The sequence below is a fragment of the Phocoena phocoena genome, chromosome 1, assembly GCF_963924675.1.
Source record: "Phocoena phocoena chromosome 1, mPhoPho1.1, whole genome shotgun sequence".
Taxonomy (NCBI): domain Eukaryota; kingdom Metazoa; phylum Chordata; class Mammalia; order Artiodactyla; family Phocoenidae; genus Phocoena; species Phocoena phocoena.
The window spans coordinates 91133847-91160170 of NC_089219.1; the positions used below are offsets into that span (position 1 = coordinate 91133847).

Consider the following 26324-nt stretch of genomic DNA (forward strand, 5'->3'; position numbering starts at 1 on the left):
AATGTTCTTTAATGTGTGTGCCATCAGAGCACTTACGATGATACACAGGCGTTATTTATCATTACACTGTTGTGGAGTACTAGAGGAAATACATTTTTACAGAATCGGGCACACATTGAATTCATTTATGAAACTTGGCAAATATTAATGCTGTTATACTCAGAAACTTCTCAGACACTGAATTCTATAGCAATAAAATGTCAAGAACAGATGCTATTGTTGTTATTATAATTGTCCTGAAATAATGTCAAAGCATTTTTTCCTAGATTGGTCTATTTTTCCTTAGGAGAATAAGTCCTTATGACAAATGCCTCTTCCAAATATTTACATAATTCACAAAGTGCAACAAAAGCCTGGCATAGTAACTGGAAAAAAGTATAAAACCACTTTATAAAAGTGCTGTGAGTTTTAAAAAATAAATACTAGGCCATTCATCTTCCTAAAAAGCTTTAGAACACTAAAATTGAACATAGTGGTAATAGTTACTTCATTCTGAAGAAGTATACTTTGTGTGTTTAAGAAGTTTCTGATTTATTTAAATCAATAGAGATTCAATTAAATACTACATTGAATCAAAGTGCAAAAAGGTTAAAATTATGCTAAGCCTGAAAATGCTAGGTATCTAGAGCCTCCTGGTGGCTCCAAAGTAAAATAACTATTAATATGACTGCCAAAAAATATGACAAGTCAAGTAACATGAATATTCCAATCCTGAAAATTACAAGAATGATGACTTCCAAGTGTCTAATTAAGAATTCTTGCAACTAAATTTCTTCAAGAGAGAAACTGGGGTTCTACATTAAATCAGATTATTAAGCATAGAATTGAATGCAATTAAAGGACAGTCTATTTTTAATTACTTTACTGCATTATATCTTCTGTATATAAGCACAACCTACTCAACAGATTATAATTACTTTGCCCAAACACTTATTCTAAAAATCGCCATGTAATAATTGACAGTAACAGAGTAGGGTAAAGAACATTTTCTATGTTTCCTGAATATTTTAAAATATAGATCTCTTTTAGTCTATAAAATCAATTGGAAACAAATAATTGAAAAAAGGAATATTTCACTGAAAGAATGAACATATTTATGTATTAAAATATTGTTTCTTTTTTAAATCTTAATATATAAAATACGTTAGACTCTAGAATTAAGATTTTTTAAAGTCTGTTATAATTTTATGTTTTGGAGCAAAGAATAAGAGAAGAGAAAATGGTAAAAACAAACAATGTGATTTTTTTCTCTCAATATCAACCTTTAATATTTTAGGAAGCTAAAACTTTCTATAACAAAGACTTAAGTAATAAAATCAATTAATCTTGGATATTACATTGAGAATGGTAATGTAATAACATGGTTGTCAATGTTTTCTCTTTGCCAACATGCTGTGAATGTCTGACCCTTAAGGACTGGTGAAAACAGGAACAGCTTAATGTAACAAGCTTTCACTGGTTCTGCTCATCACTGTTCTTACCCTCTACAGATCCACTAGACTTGTGTTTGTCAGGATGATAAGCAGGAAAATTCCTTTGCATAATAGGATAATAAAAAATCTCAAGAACTTACAGATGCTAGGCTGATATTTTTAATTTAAGCAAAAGGCAGTGTTTCCCAAACACGCTTGACTGTAAGAATCAGACTGCTGCACTCGTTGAAAATATAGTTTGCCAGTTCCGACCCTGAATATGCAACATTAGAGCCTCAAGTTCAAGGCCCCAGGAACTTTCACTTTGGATAAAATATATGGGTAATTCTTCTGCCCCCAAATTTGTAAAACACTAGCATACTGCTGATTTTCCTCAGTCATGTAAATGTGTTAACAAGCAATTACATATTAACTCTATTTCTTCCTTTATTAAATGACATGGAATCTTTCATCTTCCCTACTATATTTTGAAAGGCAGAAGAGTAAAACTACATAATAAATACATAATAATGCATTTAGAAATGTGTATAATTTAAATTCTGTGGAACATATTGCCAGAACACATATTCCACATGAGCTCATATGATTGAGTATAAAGCCCTCCAAGATATATGAAATGTTATAAAATTTCAAGACTGAAGAGAACCATAAATTTATGGAAAAGTAGATAACAAACTCTTGAATAAACTACATGAAGAAAACTATTTTTCCTCCTAATAAGATCAGTAAAACTATTTAATCGATTCAAATTTGAATAAAATCATTTTGCTGTCTACTAAGTAAACCAAAGATAAACTTTGAATGTTCAGAGTAATAATTTCTATAAATACTATTATTTCAATAAAACATTGTGAGCATATAAGATCATATTGAAAGTATACTACAGCTTTTTATATCAAAAAAATACTTAAAATAGAAATTATTACATTCATTTTAAAATCAATGAGAACTCAGGTTGGAATTATACAATGTTCTTTTCCATTAAGAAAAAAGTATGATTTAAAAAGAATCTTTGTTTTGTGTGTGTGTGAATTGCTACACTGCTTAGCATTTGGTAAGTTTCAAAATATTTTAAAAAATATATAGAATATTAGCTTGCCAGTAAGCTTGTAAGGAAAATAAAACACTTATTTGCCAAGAGTCTCTAAAAGACAAAATAATTTCTCTAATATCTGAAGCAGTTAATGGAATACTAGAGGCAACTTAAAGTTTAAGCCAAGTCTCCTGCTTTCTCCTAAGATTATGGAAAAATCTTCATTGGCCTCAAATATTTTTTCTTTTTTAATAAATTCTGTTTAACATAAAATTAAATCTCAAGAACTTACTGTACACTTGAACTTCAACAACTCAAACTATTATGCAAATAAATTGTAGTTTGAAAAGTTAATAATTGGATATGTGATTCAATTATATTTTTCACTGTATTTGTTTGATTTGAGAATTTTCCATTGTAAACTTTTCATTAAAATTTACTGAGGACTGAATTCAGAGAGATTTCTTAAATGGAAACCAAATCCAAGTATAAGTCAGTATATTTACCCTACTTTCACCAGCCAGAGATATGAAAACTGCCTGGCCAAAGTTGCACAAGGAACTACTAATACAGGAATTTAAACATATATTATCTTTTTGGGTAACCTACCACAGGACCCGGTCTTCCAGTTAGACCCATTGGGCCAGGTGGACCTCTCAGAGCAATCTAGAAAATAAAATATAGCAAATTCAGGAATGCCTCCCTGGATGAGCATATTAAACCACAATAATCATTTGCACAAGTTACCCTTAAGTAGCAGCTCATCAACAGAGGTATAATAGCTACATAGTAGAAAGAGTGCCTGATTACTGAAGAATCACAAGTTTTTAGAATGACAAATTGACCTAATAAGTATCAGACATTTTTTAAGCTGTTGTGACTTATATACAATCTTGTACCATATATATTATGATTTATTCAATGGCAAAAGTTAAAATAGATTTTAACATCTAATAAGAAATTTAATATCTGATGATTTTTCTACTCAAAAGTGCATTGAGAATATTGTGTAGGCCTCTCTTAAATATGTAGGTGTAATTCTCATTGACAATACTTTTAGCTGTGAACAATTTGAAGTGCTTTAAGTGAAAGTTTTCTAGCAGTATTTTAGGAAAAAAAAAACTATGACAATTCAAGCCAGATAGTAAAAAGCAAAATTGATCAGAAAGTGCTTAGATAATACAGTTATTTTAACAAATCTCAAATTTAATGCTTTATAGAAAAATACATTTATTTTGTAGAATCATAGGCATGATAGACTGATTACATGCACTATTGACACTGAATATTAGAAATGTGAAATTAGCACTTGGAAAGCTAGAACAAGTAGAGTAAAAGGATAAATATTTGACAGATGTTAAATTAGTATGGTGTGCTATTTTTTAATATTAGTGATTCCAAAAGATGAATATTTAGATTGCCAAAACAGATATAAAAAATAATATTGTAATACAAATAATGTAAAACCAAATTAGAAAAGTGCATGAGATGAAAACAGTAATATCTCCAAAATTTCACTACTGACTCACCATGAGATTTTTGACAATACACTTCTTAATCCTTGAGATTAAATATCTGAAAAATTGGAATTATAATGCTTGCTACCTATTTCCAAGTAGGTTAAAAGGACTAATAAAATCAGGAATTCAATGGCCTAATAAACTATTTAAGCTCAAATAATTACCTAAAATCTGTTCAAAGTAATAAAATTTATAAGTTGTAGGTATCATTAGTAAATCAATTAAATATTTTTAGATTTGTATTATGCCAAGTTCTAATAAACAAATATTTAAGTTTCATTGTCTTTATAAATGATGTAACAAAACAATGGCATCTTTTCAGATTAATAGACTTACACTCTCAGATAATTTATGCACTCATAAATTTATGGTGATAAATAGTTATCACCAAAATGATTTATATCACTTAGGAAGCAGGTACCCGTATCCATGCCAACTATAAGCCCTTTATTTCCTTTTTCCTTGAAAAGAAAAAAAGACTATATTATGAATAAAAGTGTTATATGACTTTCAACCCTTTCCTGATCCATTCTTTTGATTTTCTTATCTATATTTTAACTGCACTAGAGCTAACTTAAAAAGCAAACAATTTTATATTATATAAGTATACAGATAGTGGAAAGCTTTTAGCTGACAAACAAATATGAACTGAATGGATTTGGTTTAAAATATAGATTACAATGATTTGAGCTTAGAATACCTATTTGAAGGTTTCTTTCCTCCACAAGAATGCCTAAGAAATTTAATTTTCTGGATTATTTGGGATATCCTGAATAATCTGTAAGATTGGGTGGAAAAATTACTTTAAACTTTATCCTCTTTATTTATTGATCATTGACATATGCCTTAGCAGGGAAAACTGGATGTGAAAGATAAAGGGTGATACATATAAATCCATCAGTACTCTTTGAAAAAAATTAGAAAATTTGTGTATTATGGTTTGCATGTTTTTGCCAGAATTATGTATGGCAATACTGCAAGGGTCAGTCATTTAAATTAAATATTAAATTAAAGAAAATATTCCTATTGGAAAAATAGATATTATCTTAGTATCTTCTCCCTCTAAATTCAACATACTATTCAGAAGTACTTTGTTCATAATAGTAGCACCCTCCAGATACACACACACACACACACACGCACACGCTCACACACACACACACACACACACACACACACACACTTTCTCTCTCTTGCATAATTTGGCACAGAATCAGGTTATGGAACTACATGTTGATCCTTTCTTACCCGAGCCTGCTGAAGAATGGCCTGGGCCTGAGCTTCCTGAGCAGAGATGATTGGTCCTTTGGAACCATCACCACCATAACGAAACTAAGAAAAGATAACATACAGAAGCTCAAAATAAGAATTTCTCAAATAGGTGCCTTAATTACTAGATTAAAAACTACTTACTTAAAATGGTGGGATTTTACAAAAGTCCAAGGTAACTCCATCATGAATCATGATACCTAGATTTTTAAAAAAATTTTCTTTCTGTCCATTATAGAAGTTTTCTAGACCATGCTTTACCACTTGTAGAAGAGACTACAGACTCCTTTACAATTTTAAATTCCATAATTTTTGAAAACTATGGAATAAGCTATCATCCATTTCTTTACCTGCACAAACGCTACCCATTCTACTCACTCATTTGTAAAAATTCTAAATGCACTAAGTTCGGTAGTGTTATAGATCAACTGCTATTTTGTTGAGCAAAACTTCTGGAATCTCTGTTAACACAGAGGAAATCTTCCTTGAGATAGATTCAGTTTGTTTACCTTTTCTTAAGTAACTATACTAGGAAACTGATCCTTTCTGTATCCCTCTATAAAATGGTAAAGCTCCTTTTGCATTTTAACTCAAAATGCAGCATGAATAAATTTCTCTCTATGTTATTATTACTTCAATCTTTATTACATTTAAACAAATAAATTTTTTCCACAAGAACTTGGGCAACTTTATTTAAAAATTTTTTTTTATTGAAGTATAGTTGATTTACAAAGTTGTATTAGTTTCTGTTGTACAGCAAAGTGATTCAATTATATATATATATATAAAATATGTGTTTTATATTCTTATTCTTTTCCATTATGGTTTATTATAAGATATTGAATACAGTTCTCTGTGCTATACAGAGGGACCTTGTTGTTTATCTATTTTATATTTAGTAGTTTGTATCTGCTAATCCCAAACTCCTAATTTATCCCTTCCCCCTCCCTTCCCCTTTGGTAAGCATAAATTTGTTTTCTAAGTCTGTGACTCTGTTTCTATCTTGTAAATATGTTCATTTGTATCATATTTTATATTCCACATATAAGTGATACCATATGATATTTGTCTTTCTCTGTCTGACTTACTTCACCCAGTATGATAATCTCTAGTTTCATCCATGTTTCTGCAAATGACATAATTTCATTCTTTTTAATGGCTTAATAGTATCCCATTATATATATATATATATATATATATATATATATATATATATATATGCCACATCTTCTTTATCCATTCATCTGTTACTGGACATTTAGGTTGCTTCTATGTCTTGGCTGTTGTAAATAGAGCTGCTATGAACACTGGGGTGCATGTATCTTTTTAAATTTGAGTATTCTGTGGATACATGCCCAGGAGTGGAACTGCTGGATCATATGTTAACTCTATTTTTTAGTTTTTTGAGGAACCTCCATATTGTTTTCCATAGTAGCTGACTCAATTTATATTCCCACTAACAGTGTAGGAGGGTTCCCTTTTCTCCACACCCTCTCCAGCATTTATTATTTGTAGTCGTTTTAATGATGGCCATTCTGACTGGCGTGAGTTGATACCTCATTGTAGATTGGATTTACACTTCTCTAATAATTAGAAATGTTTAGCATCTCTTCTTGTGCCTATTGACCATCTGTATGTCTTCTTTGGAGAAATGTTTATTTAGGTCTTCTGCCCATTTTTTGATTTTTTTTTTTTTTGTTGTTGTTGTTACTGAGCTGTATGAGATGTTTGTATATTTTGGAAATTAAGCCCTTGACGGTCGCATCTTTTGAAAGTATTTTCTCCCAGTCTGTTGGTTGTCTTTTTGTTTTGTTTATGGTTCCCTTTGCTGTGCAAAAGCTTATAAATTTGATTAGGTCCCATTTGTTTAGTTTTGCTTTTATTTCTAGTACCTTGGAAGACTGGCCCAAGAAAACTTTGCTATGATTTATGTCAAAGAATGTTTTGCCTATGTTCTCTTCTAGAAGTTTTAGGTGTCGTGTCTTATATTTAAGTCTTTAAGCCATTTTGAGTTTATTTTTGTGTATGGTGTGAGGGTGTGTTCTAAGTTCATTGATTTACATGGGGCTCTCCAACTTTCCCAACACCCCTTGCTAAAAAGATCATCTTTTCCTCATTGTATATTCTTGCCTCCTTTGTCAAAGATTAATTGACCATAGGTGTGTGGGTTTATTTCTGGGCTCTCTACTCTGTTCCATTGATCCATATGTCTGTTTTTGTGCCAGTACCATGCTGCTTTGATTACCGTGGCTTTGTAATATTGTCTGAAGTCTGGGAGGGTTATGCCTCTAGCTTTGTTCTTTTTCCTAAGGATTGCTTTGGCAATTCTGGGTCTTTTATGGTTCCATACACATTTTAGGATTTTTTTGTTCTAGTTCTGTGAAAAATGTCAAGGTTAATTTGATAGAGGTTGCATTAAATCTGTAGATTGCTTTGGGTAGTATGGCCATTTTAACAATATTAATTCTTTCAGCCAACTTTAAAAAGCAATCTTAAGGTAAAACAAATAATTTTTGGACAATGAATAATAACACTATAGATATATCGTATTTAAAAAGTATTAGCTAGCGTCTATATGGTAGTAAATAGCATATTAACTTTATGTTAATACATGAAATGCATGTTACTCATATGACTCAGGATAAAGCACATGATTACAAGTATTAAGAAAATCCTCTAAGATTTGTTGTCAAAAATATAATGAAATAATAAAGCCTCAGTTCTACTGCAGAAATAAATATTTACCAGAATTTTGCTTTAGCAAAATTTATCACAATTTCTGAAGGCTGCTTCATTTCAAGTATCTCTACCTCATACAATGTTTTTTTGATTGATCTATAATATGGTTAAGCAATATTTTTCAGCAGTAGGATGACAAAACATGGGGTCATCTTTATAACTATAAAAAACATACCGGTAGCACTAACATGGTACCAGGAGGACCAGGTAAACCATCAGCTCCTGGTAGACCAGGACGTCCTGGGGGACCCTAGGGAAGTAAATAAAATCATCAAAATTAATCAATAAACAAAATAATTAAATGTATTAGAAACAGAATAACTTTGAATACCATAAGACTACATTATCTACTTTGTGTTTGTCCTCTACTCCTTGGTTAATCTCCTTTTAGTAAGTATACCTAGAGAGGATTGTATTTCATTGCAGTAGTTTTATATAATTTAAATAATGCACAAATTTATTGCCTACTCAAGGAAGGAGAAAAAATGGGATTTTACAAGAAGAGTTTCAGTAGACTTAATGCAAATGGTCTATTTCACCATGTGACCCAGGATGTGATCTTCAAATTAGGATGTAGCCTTATTAATTCATTCTATCAGTATTCAACTAAATAGTCATGGGAGTTCCTGGTAAATATTTCTGAACTCAAAAGGAAGAACTTAATCGAATATATTGGGTTCATATCAAAATGGAAATTGATTAAAAATAAAAAATTTTCTTACTAATTATAACATAGATAAATGCACATTCTTTCACCTCACTTTTAAAATTATAGTTAGAAAAGTTAAACAAAATTTTGCACAACACTGAATTCATATGTTATCCAAGTGAGAATAATATGTTAAACCTGTAGAATATATTTTAATTCTTTTCATTTATGTTGCATTCTTTTGTTATGAGTCCCTTCACTTACCCTCTCACCAGGGTCACCAGGGGGTCCAGTGGGGCCTTGTAGACCTGGAGGACCCATAAGACCCTACAGAGAAATAAACCATAATCTGAGTTAGATTCCTGATTTTGTTAGTATTCAGGCAAATTCATCCTACCAAAATCAAAGAAGAACTCATATTCATAAATAAACACTCTTCTCCCAAACAATTGCCCTATTTATCTTCCCATAAAAAGAGAACATATAGGGACCACTTTGTAGTTAGCTCAACTCTTCCTCTACGAGGCTGCTCTCAGGGTAGAGACAGACATTCCAAGGAAGACAGGAAAGGAAATCCTGCCAATGTACAGTCCCTGAGGTGGAAGTTGGTTCCCAGTTCTTACTGAAGAAATGGTATACTCATTTAATTAGACTGCAAAAATGTGACAGTGAAGTTGAAATGTAGAAATCATTTATATTCTTTATGGGTAAAAGTATTTAAAGGCATCAGTATAATATATTTATTTCACATGACAAGAATTTAATTAATTCCACAAAAGAAAGAGGATTTCTTACAAAGTCAGATCAGTACAACTACCTGACAATAAAGACACCCTGATGAGTAACATTAGCCTTATTAGGAAATGACAATGGAAGCTGATAGTCACTCCGTTCAGAAGTACAGATAAGGCAGCTACAGTCCACTTAGAATTCTCAGCTCTCTTCTTTGAGATATATCTATACCTCTTAAAAAAAAAAAAAAGAGGGTATTTTTTTAAATTTTATAACTTTCAGGCACAAAGTTGAAGATGAGGTTAGAAAAGTCAGAGATATTTAAGCAACAAAAATATTTAAAACAAAATTTAATTTCTTAGCTCTCAAAAGAATATCATTTGGATAGCCAAATCAGAAAGCGATTGAAGGCCACCGGGTCCTCTGACCAAGTATTTGCCTCTATAATTCAATACTCAAATTAGTCTAAAATGTATAAATTCAACAGTGTAATAGAAATCTTATATCTGATTATTTAAAAAATCAAGACAAAAATAATCTTAAAACATTTACATACCGCAGGTCCTGCTGGCCCTGGTGGTCCTTCAATAAGCATGCCCTACAGTTAAAGAAAGATAGAGTCATTACTAGGGCAATGTAACCCCTAACCTCTTATCTAATTGGCTCTTAGAAAGCACCACATCATTACATTTTAAAAGGTAAATTATCTGTTCCTACATATAAAACAATTACAAGCATTTTTGCATGGGGAAGGGAGGAAATTAAAAATGGTAGAAGACATAATCCCTGTCCTGAGAAAATCTGTGAACTAATTAGCAAGGAAATAAATATTCAGGTAAGTAATATTACAAAGGGAATATGCTAAGTGCTCCCCAAAAGGGCAAAGACATTTAACCAAGTTTTCCCTAGCACCCAGAATAATGCCGGGCACAAAGCAAGAACCTGATAAATATTTGCTGTGTGAATGAAAGGATGGAAGAAAGCAGCACCTAAGCACTTTAACTCAAGGAAAGGGGAGAAAGATCCATGTTAAAGAACTGGACATAAATATAAGTTCTTAAAAAGACAAGAGAATAGAACACTATTTCAGGCTAAGAACCCAATTCTAGAAAGTTTATGATTCTACTGCTGAAAACTGTCTTGTCATTTAAAAAGTTGGTTGTAAATTTTCATAACAAGGACAAATTTATTCTGAAAAATTATTTTTAAAGCCTTTGGTGAGCATATGACGTGCTTTCTCAGATTTTGGAGTAATAACCAGCCAACAATGTTCTTAGAGATGCATCTTTTATAGTTTTATCTCCTCCATCTTTTATAGAAATTTTATGTCCTTGCAGCTCCTGAAATGATTTTCATTAGCTTGAGGCAAATAGTTAAACATACTTCCTTTAGTTCTAATGCAATACTTTTCCCAAATTGCTGATTAGGGAGAACAACAGTAAAATTGACTTCCAGTAAGAATTTGCTTCTTACCAATATCTTGAGTGGTAGTAACATTAACATAAATCTTCAAGTCACTTTTGAAGTGATTTGAAGATTTTTTCCATGGAAGAAAAGCAAGCAAATTTTAAAAAGAACGTTTTCATATTATTACATGATGTGATTTGAATATGAAACAAATAAGTACTATGTCAAATAATATATTTCTAATAATGTTAAGTTATAGAAATTAGAGGAGAAAATCACTGGACTGGAAAATAGTAGAGGTAAAGTCTGGTCATATCTCAATCACCAAACATTTGAACCCTTTAGGTCTTAGGCTTCTTAGTTTTTAAATGAGAGAATTAGACTAAAACATTGTTGGCTAGTTTCAAATTCCAAAATTCTGTATCTTTATATTTTTTTGGTTTATTGAAATTCTACTTGCCAGAACTGGCCTTACTAACTCATTACTTGTGGCATTATAAACATTCGGACATTAGAACTTTCAATGGTACTATTACAATATATTCATACCAGTACTTACTGGTTCAACTACTGCTGGTTCTCCTTTCTGTCCTTTTTCTCCATATGCACCATGGCCATTTATCTGTTGAGTGAAAAATTCAAGCAGCCTGTCTTTAAGTAAATAAGGCCATTTAAGTATTTTTAAAAGATCATTTAATCATCTAAGTGCATTTAAAACAATCTATTAAAATGTGTTTTTTTAACATAGAAACCTATTAAAGTTTTAAATTCTGAAAATATACAAAGGGAAACACAATGAACATTAATGCTAAATCTTGAATGAGATTGAACAATTGTTTCTTAAAGACACATTATAAAATGATAAAGATATCAGTTGACCTCATTATTATCCCAAGGTACTAAGCAAAAAGTGTCATCAAATTAAATTCAATAAAATAGAGGTGGAGGGAAGAAATGGGTAAAGGGGTTAAAAAGGTTAAATAATAATAATTATAATGATAAAATGATAATTAATATGGTGCATTCCTGAGCATCACCAGAAAAGAAAAATAAATAAAACAGTCTAAAAATTAGGAAACAGTCTTAGTACCCAGAATGACAATGACTGTAATTTAATCTTATCAATGCCAAGAAAACTTGGATACAACTCTATTAAAGATTATTCTTTCAAATGAAGACTCCAGTAGTGTGGCCTGAGATACAACTGCTGAAGATCCCCATGAGGAAGAATCTATCAAGGTAACCTAGTAGTGATAAATATTCATAATTTATATAAGAACATAACCTACATTTTAAACCTGAAAAGACATCAAGATGAATATGAAAATAATCCCAAAATAAGACATACAATGACACAGAGCAAAATACTGACTTACACTTGTTTCTGTGATATCTGTTTCTGCTGGAACACCTGGACCAAATTCTTCATTAGTGGGGCTTGTTGGTTTATCTTCATATTCTTTATATTCATAAAAATCATATTCGCCTAAATCTCCATCTACCAGAAGATCAGAGTCCCTGCCGTCTATTTCTTTGTTTTCATATAGCATATCCTCAGAATTTCTCCTCTGGGAATCATAATCCTCTCCAGTTAGATATTCTTCAGTAAATACTTCTTCAACTGGATTTGGCTATTAATTTAAGTTGCAAGGAATTGGAGAACATGAAGTTTACTGTTAGTAAAGCAAGGTAAGCATTTGCAATTACAGTTTGATGGAATGTGACAGGAAGTGGTCTGAATACTACTCAAGCAAGTCTGAAAGCTGGGAAAGACAGCCTTTCAGCATTATTGAAAGAAATATTTTTGTACATTGGTATGTACAAGGAAATATTGCTTTCAAAGAACTTTTGCCAATAAACTGCAAATATTCACATAGATTCAACATGTGTATTTGCTTGTTCCATTGGAAAAAACTTGTTATGCAATTTGATATTTACTTTATAGTTTGACTTGAATAATATATATATGTATATATAGAAAATATATAGTTAAAGATTTGCTTAATTTTCAAATCTCACAGAACCTCATAATGAAATATAAAGGCTACCAGAAAAGCCATGTAAGTTTGACTCTCAATCCGAAAAATAAAATATTAATGTCAATATTGAGATTTATCATTGCAATATTTATGCAGAGTATCTAGAATATAGGGAAGTATTATATCACCAAAGAGTTCTTTATGGCAAATAAAATGTAAATTATAGTCCTCAGAATTTAATACAATAGAATATATCATTGTGTAGTCTCATAAAAAGTATGAGATTATTCACTTAAAAGTAAAAATTACATCAAAAATACTATCTCAGAGATATAGAAAAATAAAGCTAGTATAATTTCCTTTTTTCATAAATAATTCTCATTAATAGCATAAATCTGAATGATATTTATTAGGTAATTTTGGGCCATATGATTTTGACGAGGTTCAATTAAATATTTTATCTTGCTACTTTTGAATTTCATAAATAACTTGTTTGCTATAACATAGTGAATCTAGATGATAGAACAATATTGAATAATAAGTAGTGTTACATAAAGTCATGTGAAGGAAAAATGTGGCTAAATGATTAATTTAGTGATTGTTAACTAAAATAAAATGTCCAATAACCATAATATTTTTGTGTTCTTAAACAATGAGTATATACTATCATTAGGGGGTGCATATAATCTGGGATCAGAATATTACTATGTTCATAGATCTGAGCAAAAGATGAATGAATTTGGGTATATAAATAAACATCTTGAATCAAGATAACCATTTTTGGAAAATGATTATTTGGACTAGATGAAACATGAAATCGGTTCCTACCCTAAAATGTTATTATTCTAAATTATGTATTTGCATGTAAAGTCTCACTCAGTTAATTTGCCTCACTGGGACACATGTTATATAAATTTTTAATAACTAAAATGATTCAGGTATTCCTCATACCAGGTGTAACAGGAATTTAACAGTTAAACTGAATTGTATACTTATTTTTTCATAATCAGAATATATGCATAGTATGAAATTCAGGAAGATTGTTCTATTTGTACCTGTATGTACTTAAACATTTTCATAGAAAGGACTGGAAAAGGTTAAGATATAATATTTTAACCATAATTAAGTTTGAAAATGTAAATAGCCACTAAACCAACTAAGACTATATTTTCTCAAAATATTTGTGTCATAAAAATGCATGATTATTGGTCAGATGGAGTAAATTCTAATTGTATCATTTGATGATACAGTTGTTACTTTAGAGGATTCTCCTCCTCACAGAAGGGTCATGTTGTGAATACCCTTAATCACAACATTTTGAGAAGCTTGCTCAATCCCAGGAGGAATCAAGAAAATGATAGCAGCCAATTCAGTTTGATCAATTTAGCATTTGCATGAAGCAAAGAGTCATGCAAAACCTGAATTGACATTAATTTTAAATGAACTGTTTTTAGTAATAGTGAGCCAATTCTATTGTTTCTCTTACCTCAGTAAAATAATAAAAATGTCAAACTTTTCAGAGGTTATAGATTCTTCCAGAGTGAAATATACCAAGAAATATTACACATTTTAAAAATTTAATGCTGTCTATGAGCGTTACCTCATTTGGTCCAGATACACGCCTAGGAGCTTCTGTTTGGTAACTTTCTGTTCCATAGTTGTATTCTTGAAAATCATCAACAATATTTGCCTAATGGTAAATTCAAAAGAAAAGCAATTAGTAAAAATGTAAGGTAATCCAAAATCTATGGAAATCATGATTTAACTGGGGTATCGTATTAGCCAAATGAGTATTTATCTAGTTGGGTTAGGACAATGACTCATCATCAGAGATCTTCCAGCTTATCTAGGAGAGATCTTGATTGCTTTTTCTTTGCTACATTTACCCCTAGCTTGGCTTTTGCTGCTGCTTGATAACTTTTCTTCTTCTTGGTTGCAAATTTTTCAGATTTAGGGGGTGTAAACTTTTTGGACTTTTTCTTTGAGTTAGTGGCCACTGTCTTCGTCTTCATTTTGAAATTGAATTTCTTTTTCTGTAAAATGTGGTGAAAGATGGAATGGAAAACATAAATAAAATGAAAAGGGAAATAAAAAGCATGGATGAAAGGAAGGATAAGCAAAGCAAACCAGGCATCATTCCTTCAGGACAGCTACTGTCAAATAAAAATCACAGTTATCAGGTCATAGAAATCAGATGAATGAAAGACTTATGATAAGTTTGAGGAAAAGTGGACATAAGGAACCACAGGATGACAAACAGCAGGACACCATACACAAAGGCGCTACTTTGCTTTTACCTCGGTTTGCACTACTGTCTCTTCAGTTACAGTGGGAGTCTCTGTTACACTTTCAGCCTCTTTATATTCTGCTTCCCCATACTCATAGTCATATTCCATTATATCCTCAGGTGCATACTACATCGCAAAGGAAAAAATATCAGGCAATTTTGTTAGTTGCAGGTAATACTATTAACAAAGTGGTAATCATGTTCTTAACTTTTACTAGTAAAAGTTAAGAGACAAGTAAATACTGTTATTTAAATATTACTTCGTGTTACAAGAAGTAATACTGTCTTATACAGAGTATAATAACAGTGACAAAGCAGGTTTTCTAAGAGCAGAATAGTGGTTAGGATTGTGAGGAAATTAAAAGTTTAGAATATTAATTCAAACTTTTAATTGTTGAATATTAATTCAAACATAGCAATTACATACTTGGACATAGTTGTTAAATAGTCACGTTAATTTTGATTTGTAAAAATTGCTACATAAGCCTCCTTTATCTTACAGCAATTTCAATGGGTACTTTTTTTTCCCATTAAACTACATGTTTAAAAATAAATGTATGGAAAGTAGTCTTCCCAAGTATGAAAGAATTTTCATATCTATTATGAGATGGAAAGGGGAGAGAAACGAAAGGGACAGAGGAACATGAAATGAGTCTATATTTTATTTGGAATACTGGAACCGATGTAAAAATACAATCTAAAGTTTATTCAGAAATAACTAATTTGCTATAGACTTACTTAAGATCAAAATGAGCACAGAATACTTGTGAACCATTAAAAGATTCAAAATTAGATCTGTTTATAATTAATACATTTCAGTTTTACAAATACTGCATTTTTTCTATTGAAAAAAGAGCATAACACTTAGATACCTTAAACCATGTAAATGTAATTCAAACTGAAAAATGGAATACTAGATTATTCTGTATTTTAAAAAAAATTTAGGAGAAAGAGGTATGTTCTCAGTAGAGGGATGTGCAATACAATCATTAATATTGTAAATAACATGCTTGCTCACCTTCAGAGCCAAACACCTCTATCAAAATTTTAATTTTTAATCACCAACATAGGTATTGTGAAACATATATTAATTATTGGTTTTAATTAAAATAACTGTAATCCATTAAAATCATATATAACAAAAGATATTAAGCAGCAAACTCAACAAGCTAAAACTCATACATATTTATATATTATTTATAATATATATTTATGTATAGGTATATATATATTTATGTATATACACACATATATTTATTATGTATAATATACATTTATATATATATGTATACATATATTTATTATGTATAATACATATTTATGTGTGTATATATACATATATACCTATGTGTGTGTGTGTGTGTGTGTATATATATATATATATATATATATATATATATATGCTAAAAGCAACCTATTTGAAATTCCCTAAGTATTATATTTGGTCACATTTTCATTATATCCCAACTGGACCTCTCTTGGTATTTTCAAATTGACAAAATATCTCTTTTAATGTGCCAGAAAAATAACTCTTCACCACATGTCTTTTGGAGAACTGTGATCACTGTGCTTTCTAATTTTAAAGCTCTATTAGATATAGCAATGCAAATGAGTGCAAATTTCACAAAGACATATAATGAGACATGTTCAAAACTGACCCCCTGGCAATATTGTATATCTGGCCCTTAATGAAATACCCTCACTAGAGGACACTTTTCTAGATGGTTCAGCTGAAGGTCATATCGATATATATAGACATACTTTCAGTGTTTATGATTGTCAAAACTTCAATTTGATTAAATTAATTGAAATTGATTCATAATTTTACCTATCCAGTAATAGTTTAATTATCATTGAATATACATTTCAAAGACTTCAACAAATCTTCATTCTAGTTAGAATTTGAGTAGAATTTGTTAAAATAGAAGAATGCATACATAACTTTTTGAACATTTGTGTTTCTTCATGACTCTGCAAGCAAGATATAATGCCAACTATCTCTAGTAAAGGTAAAGTATGTATTAATCAATAGCATCATTAAATAAAACAATTAAATACTGAATTTAGATACATATTAAAATAATTAATGGAAACTGAATATTGTCTAATGAATAGTTTTTTTCCATAGTTATAGTCACACATGTTGGAATAAGAAATAGTGGATTTATATAATTACTAGCTGGCAGCTTAAAATTAAAACATGAAAAAAGATTAGCCAGGCTAATTTATGCTTTAGAGTTTTAAAATTAAGCAGACTTTTCAGAATCCTATGCATCTATGATGAATTGTAAAAACATAAGACAATATATAAAGGCATGAAGGACTGTAAAAATGGACAATTTAAATGCATCTTAAATGAGGCCTGGTATTCAAAGCACCAATTACCTTTACTATCTTTATATCATGTTTTTTTCCTTATAGGAGGAAACCTTTTCCAACCTCCATAATTCTCTCCTCTAAACTTTTTCCACATGGAGATCAACCAGACTAGCTGTGGTCGTGGAATAATGAAGGCAGTAACATGCTTACCTGCTTAGGCACTAAAGCACATCTTTTTCTTAGAGCCATTCAGGAGTCAGTGAAAAGAATCACTGCTTCTCTTCTTATTTCTTTATCTAAACAACATGCCCCTTCTGGTGGGTATTGATATACTTAGGACTTTGCTGGTCTACACGAAGCTTTACAACCTATTTTTGGAGATGATTCTCCCTTCTTACTATGGAATTTGGGGGTGTCTCAAAGACAGGTAAAGAAGAGAGAACTACTTGTAATCAATCAGATGTATATATGCAAAAAGACGTGCAGTGATGGAAAGATTTCACCTATGATCTGTGAGTTGCCTAGCATAAGTTATAGTATGTGAGGAGAAAGGGTCTTCTAGAAATGTCGTCTTTTCTTATTCAGTTTGTTAGAAAAATAGTGGCATAAGTAAATACCTGAACGTCCTTGAGAACTAGAATATATGATAAATATTGAGTGCAAAAAATATTAAGGTAAGAAATTTCTTTATAAAATATTGTTTTTCCCTTGCTTCTTCTTTTTCCATCCTTTATATATATATTTAAAAAGAAGAACATCAATTGCCTAGTGTATAAAGGGCATTGTAGTCTGTGTAGCACATTAAGAAAGAACCATATGTAGATTTAACATCTAATTTCTTATTAAGATATAAGGATAATTTAACACGATGGTTTAATACAAAACCATCATAATTTTAATATTAGTTACTTTGCTATATAAATGGTATTGTGGAGGTTCACATAGAATAACAGTTTGATATTACCACTATGTTTAAATCTATCTTCATTTTACATTTCACTCTATGATGATGATGCGATACTGTGCCAAACACATAAAAAATGTAATCTTAACAATGAATTAAAATATGTTATTTAGAGGCTATGAACTATACAAAATCACAAGTTGAATAAAACACATTTGAGTTAATTTATAAAATAAATTGACATATTTATTAATCCAAATCAGAATAATAAATATGCAATTTTGCAAATTTATTAATTATAAATTAAGTAATATAAAGTGCAACATGTATGTTTGATGCTCTATTTTGCACTTTATGTTCTTTATTCACTGGTAACATTGCATTCCTATTTTGTATAGTTAAAACATCTGTAGTACAATTATTAAAATGCATATTTGTAATATAATGATGTATTAATGGCTATAGTTCAAAAGTAATATAAGGATGGCTTGCTAATTCTGTTAACCAGGTGTTTTTCATACTAGTATATAATAGTTATCTTATTATTGAAGTATCAATGTAATTTAGTACTGGGGGAAAAAGTGAGAGCTGATTCCTCAAAAAAACTTTTCATTGTGACATACTCAACATAGAAACTGTAAGAAATGCTATTATTGCATCACCCAACCAGATTTTCATGAAGCTTTTATTATAGCAGCATGCTCTTTTCCTTATCAGTTGCTTCCAGTAAAAACAAGTTTGATTTATCAACAGAATGTTAAATTTATGAATCAACAACTAAGGTCAAAAAGGGAAAGTCTACTTCTAAATGAATTTAAGACAAAAATGGTTAAAAATATTATTTTGCTTTAAAATAACTCTGCTTACCTGATGTAATAGCATTAAAACATGGGAATAAAACACCTCAAGGTGATATAATAAGAATGCATACCTTCCTTCTTCCAAAGATCAGAGCCATATCTGTTACTAAAAAGAACAAGACTTATCTTTCTTAAAACAAGAGCAAAATAAATCTCACCCATCTTGAACACCCATACTAAATGTTATAAATTTTAATATTGAATCACCACATAATCCCTAAGATATAAAAACACTAAAACCTGATGGATATTTTACCTATCTTCTTGGAATTCACAGACTGTTTTAATAAATCATGAGGGAATTCACAGACTGTTTTAATAAATCATGAGGTAATAAAAAGAATGAAGCGCTTGAGAACTGTGAAAGAAGCAAACACAAATATCCAAGTAATTTCTCTTTTTTCTCTCATATTTGCTTTCCTGTTAGCTTCTTAAGACTTTATCCTGTTTTAAAAAAACATTAATATTAAGTCATGGAAAAGATCAGTGCAACAGAATTCACTATCATACCTTAAAAAGGAAAGTAATGTCAAAAAATATATTTCAAGCACTTAAATGGTAAAATCCAAATTGAATTATCATGCAGAAATAACAGTAAATTAAAATTAAGAGATAAGATCCTAACCTATTATAAATAGTAGAACTCAAAAGATGGTATCTAATAGTATTTTAATAGTCAAGAAGAAAGCTATTTGAGTTATTTTCAAACATAAGGACAGTCTTGATGTCTTTAAACTTCCACCCTCACCTTCTAAAATTTAGAACTCTTCACCTTGAGAAAAAAATAAAAATATAGCTTTGCTGCTAACTAAAGACTCAATTCCTTCCAGTATTTGCTTTCTAATTTCCAGAAAATTCACATTAAAGAATTTTACCTAAAAATCTGCATAAAGCATACACTGTACTATATTTTTTTGCTTTTTGGGATATTCAAGTCTGACAAAATTGCTATGGCTAACTTAAATGTACTTATTTTTGGTCTGAGAGAGAATAGAGTCAAATTTCATTATGGTGAATTTTCTGGCAAAAATAGCATGGAAGAATGGTTTCACATCCAAGTTTCAAATAAAAGTGACATAATATTAATCAAAGAATATGAATATTTAGTTATGGCAATCAGTTCATAATGCTTTTCATTTCATTGCTCTCTGTATCAAATCTTATGCAAGAAAAAGAAAACTTACATATCAATATAGCATAGCCTTACAGAAATGGAAAAAAAAAATCCCTCTAAATATTCAACTCAGCCTGACAACTTTAAAATAGCACTAAAGTCCCTTTCTCATCTGCATGAATTGCCAAAGGCCTGAGGATATGGCAAGTACGCCAGAAAATAGTTACCCTTGTCTTGAGGCTGTTTTAATTAATGAAATGCTAAGGACAAAATATATCTTTGAGAAATTATCTTTTTTCTAATCTCCCCCCAAATGAAATATGCTCCTCTACACAGTATATGTGAAGTATCTGTATTTTTAAGAAATTATGTAACAAAATACTTAAGATGGAAACAAACACCAAAAATCTTCTTCAAATCACATATTCTTAGAAATATTAAAACACTATAAATACAAGGTAAAGTTTAATTAAAAGTGAATAAATGGAGGTGAGCCTCCAAACTGCAAACCTATGTCCTTACCATTGGAATGAGAAAACCTGCCCTTGACCTTACGGTCCTCACCTCATCGATCTGGGGTTCCTGAGCCTGAGAAGCCTTGGGTGCTGAGGAATCACAGTCTGGACTGTAATGCTCACAGTAGTCATACGCTGCTTTGGGGTCACCTATGATCAACAACTGCTGGATGTCCCCCTGCCAAGAAACAAACATGGTTATGAAGTCAGTATATTTGAATACACATATATCCAGAACAAGATTTATCCAAGACACAGTGTAGTTCATCTTTAAATATGAGAAGAAATCGCTTATATTTCAATGTTAAAAACAGTCCTATAGGATTGAGAGAGAAATTCACACCTGTTTAACAAATCAGATCTTCTGCTATATTGTGGTTCAGAGAATCTACAGTATATTCATCTGTTTGCTAAAACTTGGTTTTACTGCATTCACAGTTTACTCTGTGTGGAATAGACAAATGAAATGTGAATAATAAGCTAATAAAAAAGTAAATAAGATTTTAAAACTATAAATATATAAAACTGTAATGTATTTCCAATATTAAATAATGGAAGAGTTCGATTGAATTATTTTTTAAGCAAGTTTATACAAGAATTTTTAAATGAAAATATAGATCCAACTATTGAGTTCTGTTAGAGAACTGAATATCAAAAGAAATTTCTACTTACAAATATGAATGAGAAATGCAGAGACCAGAAAAATCCAAATTAAAAAGCGAGTTTGGCATATTTTTGTTAAAAATGGAGCATCTAAGCATACATCAAACTCACTTATTTAGAAATCTGAATAATTTTAATAAAAAATAAACATTAGAAATAATTAATAGGGTTATCTAAAGAGTTTTAGTTCCAGGAGGTTCTGGAAACTGTGTAAACAAGAGGAAGATCAAATATTTTGCTCTCAAACCCATCTGAATATTTCCACATGGGTCTAATTTGCCATGAAACTAGTTTGATATAAATCTATGGGTCATGACCATATTAATTCAGAATTATATTCAGTCCTAGAAGAATGTCTGGGTTAATATCCATTTGACTTGGTGATTCAAGTCCCTGTAAGTCTGAGCTCATGAGTCTGATTCACAGAACTCCTAATATCATTTTGAATAATTTCAAAGTTACTTCAGCTTTCTCTACGTCTGATTAACATAAGCTATTTAGAGCCTTATGAAAATTTTAGAAGTCTCTAACATTGAGTTAGAGAGCAGGAAAGAATTCATAGCACTTTTATACCACAATATTCATTTATTCATTTATTCATCAACAAATGTGGATTGAGAAAGTACTATACACAAGACATTGAACATAGTATCACTGGAGATGGAAACATAAATTTGATGTAATCCTTGCCCTTGGAGAGTGCAATATAGTGGTTAAGATTTAAAACTGTAATAAAATGGAGAATAAAATTTATAACTTGAAAAGATATAGCAGACTCTTGTGAAAAGTGCCAAGAAAAGAAATAAATTATTTAGTTCTAGCTGGCAATCCTTTATTGAATACTGTGGTTCCTATCTTTGGTGTGATAGTTATTTCTATTTGCATTGCTCTTTCTTCTGTCTAAAAAGCACTGTATATTCTTACTCTTAAAATTAGCATTTATGCTAATGGATCATAAATCTATATTTTCATTCATATCACTTTACTGAGATATAATTTACATATAGAATTTATTCCTTTAAAGTGGACAATTCAGTGTTTCTTAGTTCATTCACAGAGTTTTCCATCTATCACCAATATCTAATTTCAGGAAATTGTTGTCACTCCTAAAAGAAACACCATAACCAATGGCAGTCACACCTTATCTCTTCCTTTGCTAGCCCCTGGTAACCACTAAACATTTCATATAAATGGAATCATACATCATGAGGCCTTTTGTGACTAGTTTTTTTCATTTGTCGTGTTTTCAAAGTTTACCCATGTTTTAACATGTATCAGTACTGCATTCCTTTTTTGAAATAACAACTTTCTGTATGAACCTACTATTGAATACATTTTGTCTATCTAGTCAGCTGTTACTAGCTATTTGAGTTGTCTCAACTTAGTAGATATTTTGCTATTTGTTTTTTATATGTCATTCCTTTTTTGTTACTCTTACTCTCTTATTTTGTGCTATCTTCTTTTGTGCTAAATAGATATTTACTAGTGAACAATTTTAATGATTTTGTTTCTTTTACTATATTTTAGAGTTCTTGTTTTAGTGATTACCTTGGGGATTACAATTATCTTAATTTATAACATTTTTCAGATTAATATCAACTTAATATCAGCACTATACAAAAATTTGTTTCTGTATAATTCTATTCCCTTTTCCCCTGCTTTGTAATAATATAGTTATACAAATTACATCTTTATACAATATAAGCCATCAACACAGTTCTATAAATTTTGCTTTATGCAATTGTATTTTAAAACAGATAAGAGAAGGAAAGTGCTATAAACAACAACAACAAAAATTTGTACTGTTTTTATATATACTTATGTTGGTAATTTTACCAGTGTTTTTTTATTTCTCTGTGTGAATTTGAGTTACTGTCCAATGTCCTTTCATTTCAATCTAAAAGATTCCTTTTTATTTCTGGTAAGGCAGCTCTACTTTTGATACGTTATCTGTTTTTCATAAATCTGGGAATGTCAATTTCTTCTTTGTTTTTTGAAAGATAGTTTTGCAGGATATAGCATTTTTGGTTGACAATCTTTTTCTTCCAGAACTTGGAATATGTCAACCACTGTTTTCTGGCCTCTATGAAATCTGACAAAAAATTAGCTGTTAATCTTAATAAGACTGTCTTTTATATTATGAGTTATTTTATTATTGATGCTTTGAAGATTCTTTCTTTGTCTTTTGACTGATTATAATACTTTACAAGTTTATCTTGCAGTTTCTTGAGATTCTCAGATATATAGATTAATGTGTTTCATCAAAATTGGGAAGGTTTTGGTAATTATTTTTGGAATATGCTTTGTACCTCCTTCCTTTCCACTCTTTTTGGGACTCATTATTATGTCTATGTTGCTATGCTTGATGGTGTCCCACAGGTCTTTGATGCTCTGTAAACTTTTTGCAAGTTTATTCTTTCTTTTCTTCATACTGAGTAATCTCAATTGATTTTCAACTCCCAATCTATTTTGTTCTTTTTTAAGACATTCTACATTTATTTATCTCTATTTGATAAGGCATCATTCTCATACATTCATGTAGTTGTTAAGCTGTGGCTTCCTTTAGTTTTGTTTTTTTGTTTTTTTTTAACATACTCATAATTGCTGATTTAAAGTCTTTGTCTGGTAAGTCCAATGTCTGCATGTCTTCAAGGACAGTTCCTATAGATTTGTTTTTCCTTTGTATGGTACATAATTTCCTGATTCTTTGCCTGTCTCATAATTTTTTGTTGACAGCTGCACATCTTAAATGTCACCTGTGGAGACTGGATTCCATTGCCCCCTCCCCTCAATGCTTGTTGTTATTTTGTTTGTGGTTGTTTTTGCTGCTTGTCTGGTGACCTGTTGAAGTAATTATATAAGTCAATTTTCTTTGTTTCCTGTGTCCACTGAGGTATCTGCTCAGTTAGATTAGTGATGAGCAAATGATTGGGCAGAGAATTCCTTAAAAATCTCTCACTATTTGCCAAGAGACTTTGAGTATGTATTTGTGTGTGAGCATGCCTATAATATTCCAACAGTTTACAACTCTGCCTTAGATCTCATTTCTTGCTATGCAGATCCTCAAGGTCAGTAATATTTGAGATATTAGGGTCTCTTCAGGTCTTTCCTGGACATGCACACAGGCCTCCTAGATCTCCAAGAATATATTGAAGTTCCTCAGTGACCTTTATAGACATCTCATTTCCAAACTTTTTATTTTTAGTGTCTTTGTCTGATCCTTGTTTGCTCAATATCCTAACAGTTAAATGAACACCGCCAACTACTTGCTAAAGATCTGCATCTAGAATGTCTCATTAGTAACAGAAAAATGACTAAAATTAAAATGTCAAAAACACACATCTGCCAATAAAAATTTCATTGACATGATACATTACAATGTTTAGTAATCCTTGAGATAAATTTTGTTGAATTCAGAAATGTCTCTACAATCAGATTTAACTGTATTTCTTCAGTTATTTAGTCATTTCATTCAACCATTCATTCAAAAAGTGCTTTGAAAGTGCATGTAGCATGTTAATATGTTCAGATAACACCCAAATAAGGAAACACCTATTTTATTTCCCAGTAAAACATGAAATAAAGCAGAATCAGCAAATACCCACTCACAAAATTATATGGCGTATAATGGTCATACTATTATTAGTGTTTCCAGCATCAAAATTATTTATTTTTATATGTTATGAGGCAGTACAATCAAACAAATTAGATTGTCTCTGAGATTTTCTTTTATTCTTTTTTGTAAATAGCTAGAATAGACTCTAATATTTAGCTTATGCCTACTGATTTTAAACATTCTCACAGCAAATGAACATAAGTTCTTAAAATTTATTGATAACGTTTCTCAAACACTAACTTATGAGTTTAGAACACTGAGTAGCCACAATTGAATTACTATAAATGAGTAATAACTAGTAACAGAGAAATTTGAATATTCTTCATTCTGTTGTTTAAAAAAATGCATCATTCAGTACCTCTTGTGTACTGTCATCACTGAGGGTTTCAATCAGAAATTCTGATTCTTGAATCACAGCCTTGCCATTAATTACTTGGAATTATGCAAGTCACTTACCCTAATTCATCATTTGTAAAATGAATGCATTTATTTATTTATTTTTGCGGTATGCGGGCCTCTCACTATTGTGGCCTCTCCCGTTGCGGAGCGCAGGCTCCGGACACACAGGCTCAGCAGTCATGGCTCAAGGGCCCAGCCGCTCTGCAGCATGTGGGATCTTCCCGGACTGGGGCATGAACCCGTGTCCCTGCATCGGCAGGCAGACTCTCAACCACTGTGCCACCAGGGAAGCCCAAAATGAATGTCTTTAGAGATCGTATCTAAGGTCCTCTTCAGAACTAAAAATTATAGAGTTCCACACTTAACTTATAGATAATATAATAAACCAAATGAAGCTTTTGCTGAAACACAAAAAATTGCCTATCTTATTACATATAGTATTTTTAACAGTATATCTTTTAGAAGAATACTGGTTTCCTGAGTACTTAACTATTCTAGTCAAGGCACTTCACTTCATTAAATGGAAACCTGCCAACCTTTCCACAATAAATTCTTTTTTCAGGTGTTTGATATTCAGCCATTAAATATAGTACTACTGGAAAGAAACTGGAAAATTGTGTTAAAAACCTACAGTACTATTTTCCCCGGAAGACATTTTATTGTGTTTTATGTTAATCATATGACATGTTATGAGACAGTCTGTAGACAAACAAAGCATCCTGACAGCTTGAATGAACTATAAATATTTAGATTCAACAGTCATAAAAATTTGTACAGCTGGAAAAGGGTGAAGTTACCAAGTAAAATTGGCATCTGCTGTACACAACATATGAAAAAGACATCCTCCTCCTCTAATGCTCTACAAAGCCAAAATTAAAGTAGAGCT

At 30.8% G+C, this 26324-nt stretch overlaps 1 protein-coding gene across 3 annotated transcripts in view; it reads right to left on the reverse strand.

The window, feature by feature from the left end:
• Nucleotides 1–26324, reverse strand: part of COL11A1 (collagen type XI alpha 1 chain) — a 197819-nt gene that overhangs the window by 111764 nt on the left and 59731 nt on the right. The window contains exons 5-14 of one of the 3 annotated variants that reach the window (XM_065881030.1): nucleotides 20810–20938; nucleotides 14642–14794; nucleotides 14362–14451; nucleotides 12159–12413; nucleotides 11342–11404; nucleotides 9932–9973; nucleotides 8908–8970; nucleotides 8170–8244; nucleotides 5235–5318; nucleotides 3076–3132 (exon numbers count right to left, since the gene is read on the reverse strand). In XM_065881030.1, the coding sequence (XP_065737102.1) occupies nucleotides 3076–3132; nucleotides 5235–5318; nucleotides 8170–8244; nucleotides 8908–8970; nucleotides 9932–9973; nucleotides 11342–11404; nucleotides 12159–12413; nucleotides 14362–14451; nucleotides 14642–14794; nucleotides 20810–20938 (1011 nt within the window). Of the gene's footprint in view, nucleotides 1–3075; nucleotides 3133–5234; nucleotides 5319–8169; nucleotides 8245–8907; nucleotides 8971–9931; nucleotides 9974–11341; nucleotides 11405–12158; nucleotides 12414–14361; nucleotides 14452–14641; nucleotides 14795–15058; nucleotides 15176–20809; nucleotides 20939–26324 lie in introns of all 3 variants that reach the window. The other 2 variants (XM_065881037.1, XM_065881043.1) reach the window with 2 other exon arrangements.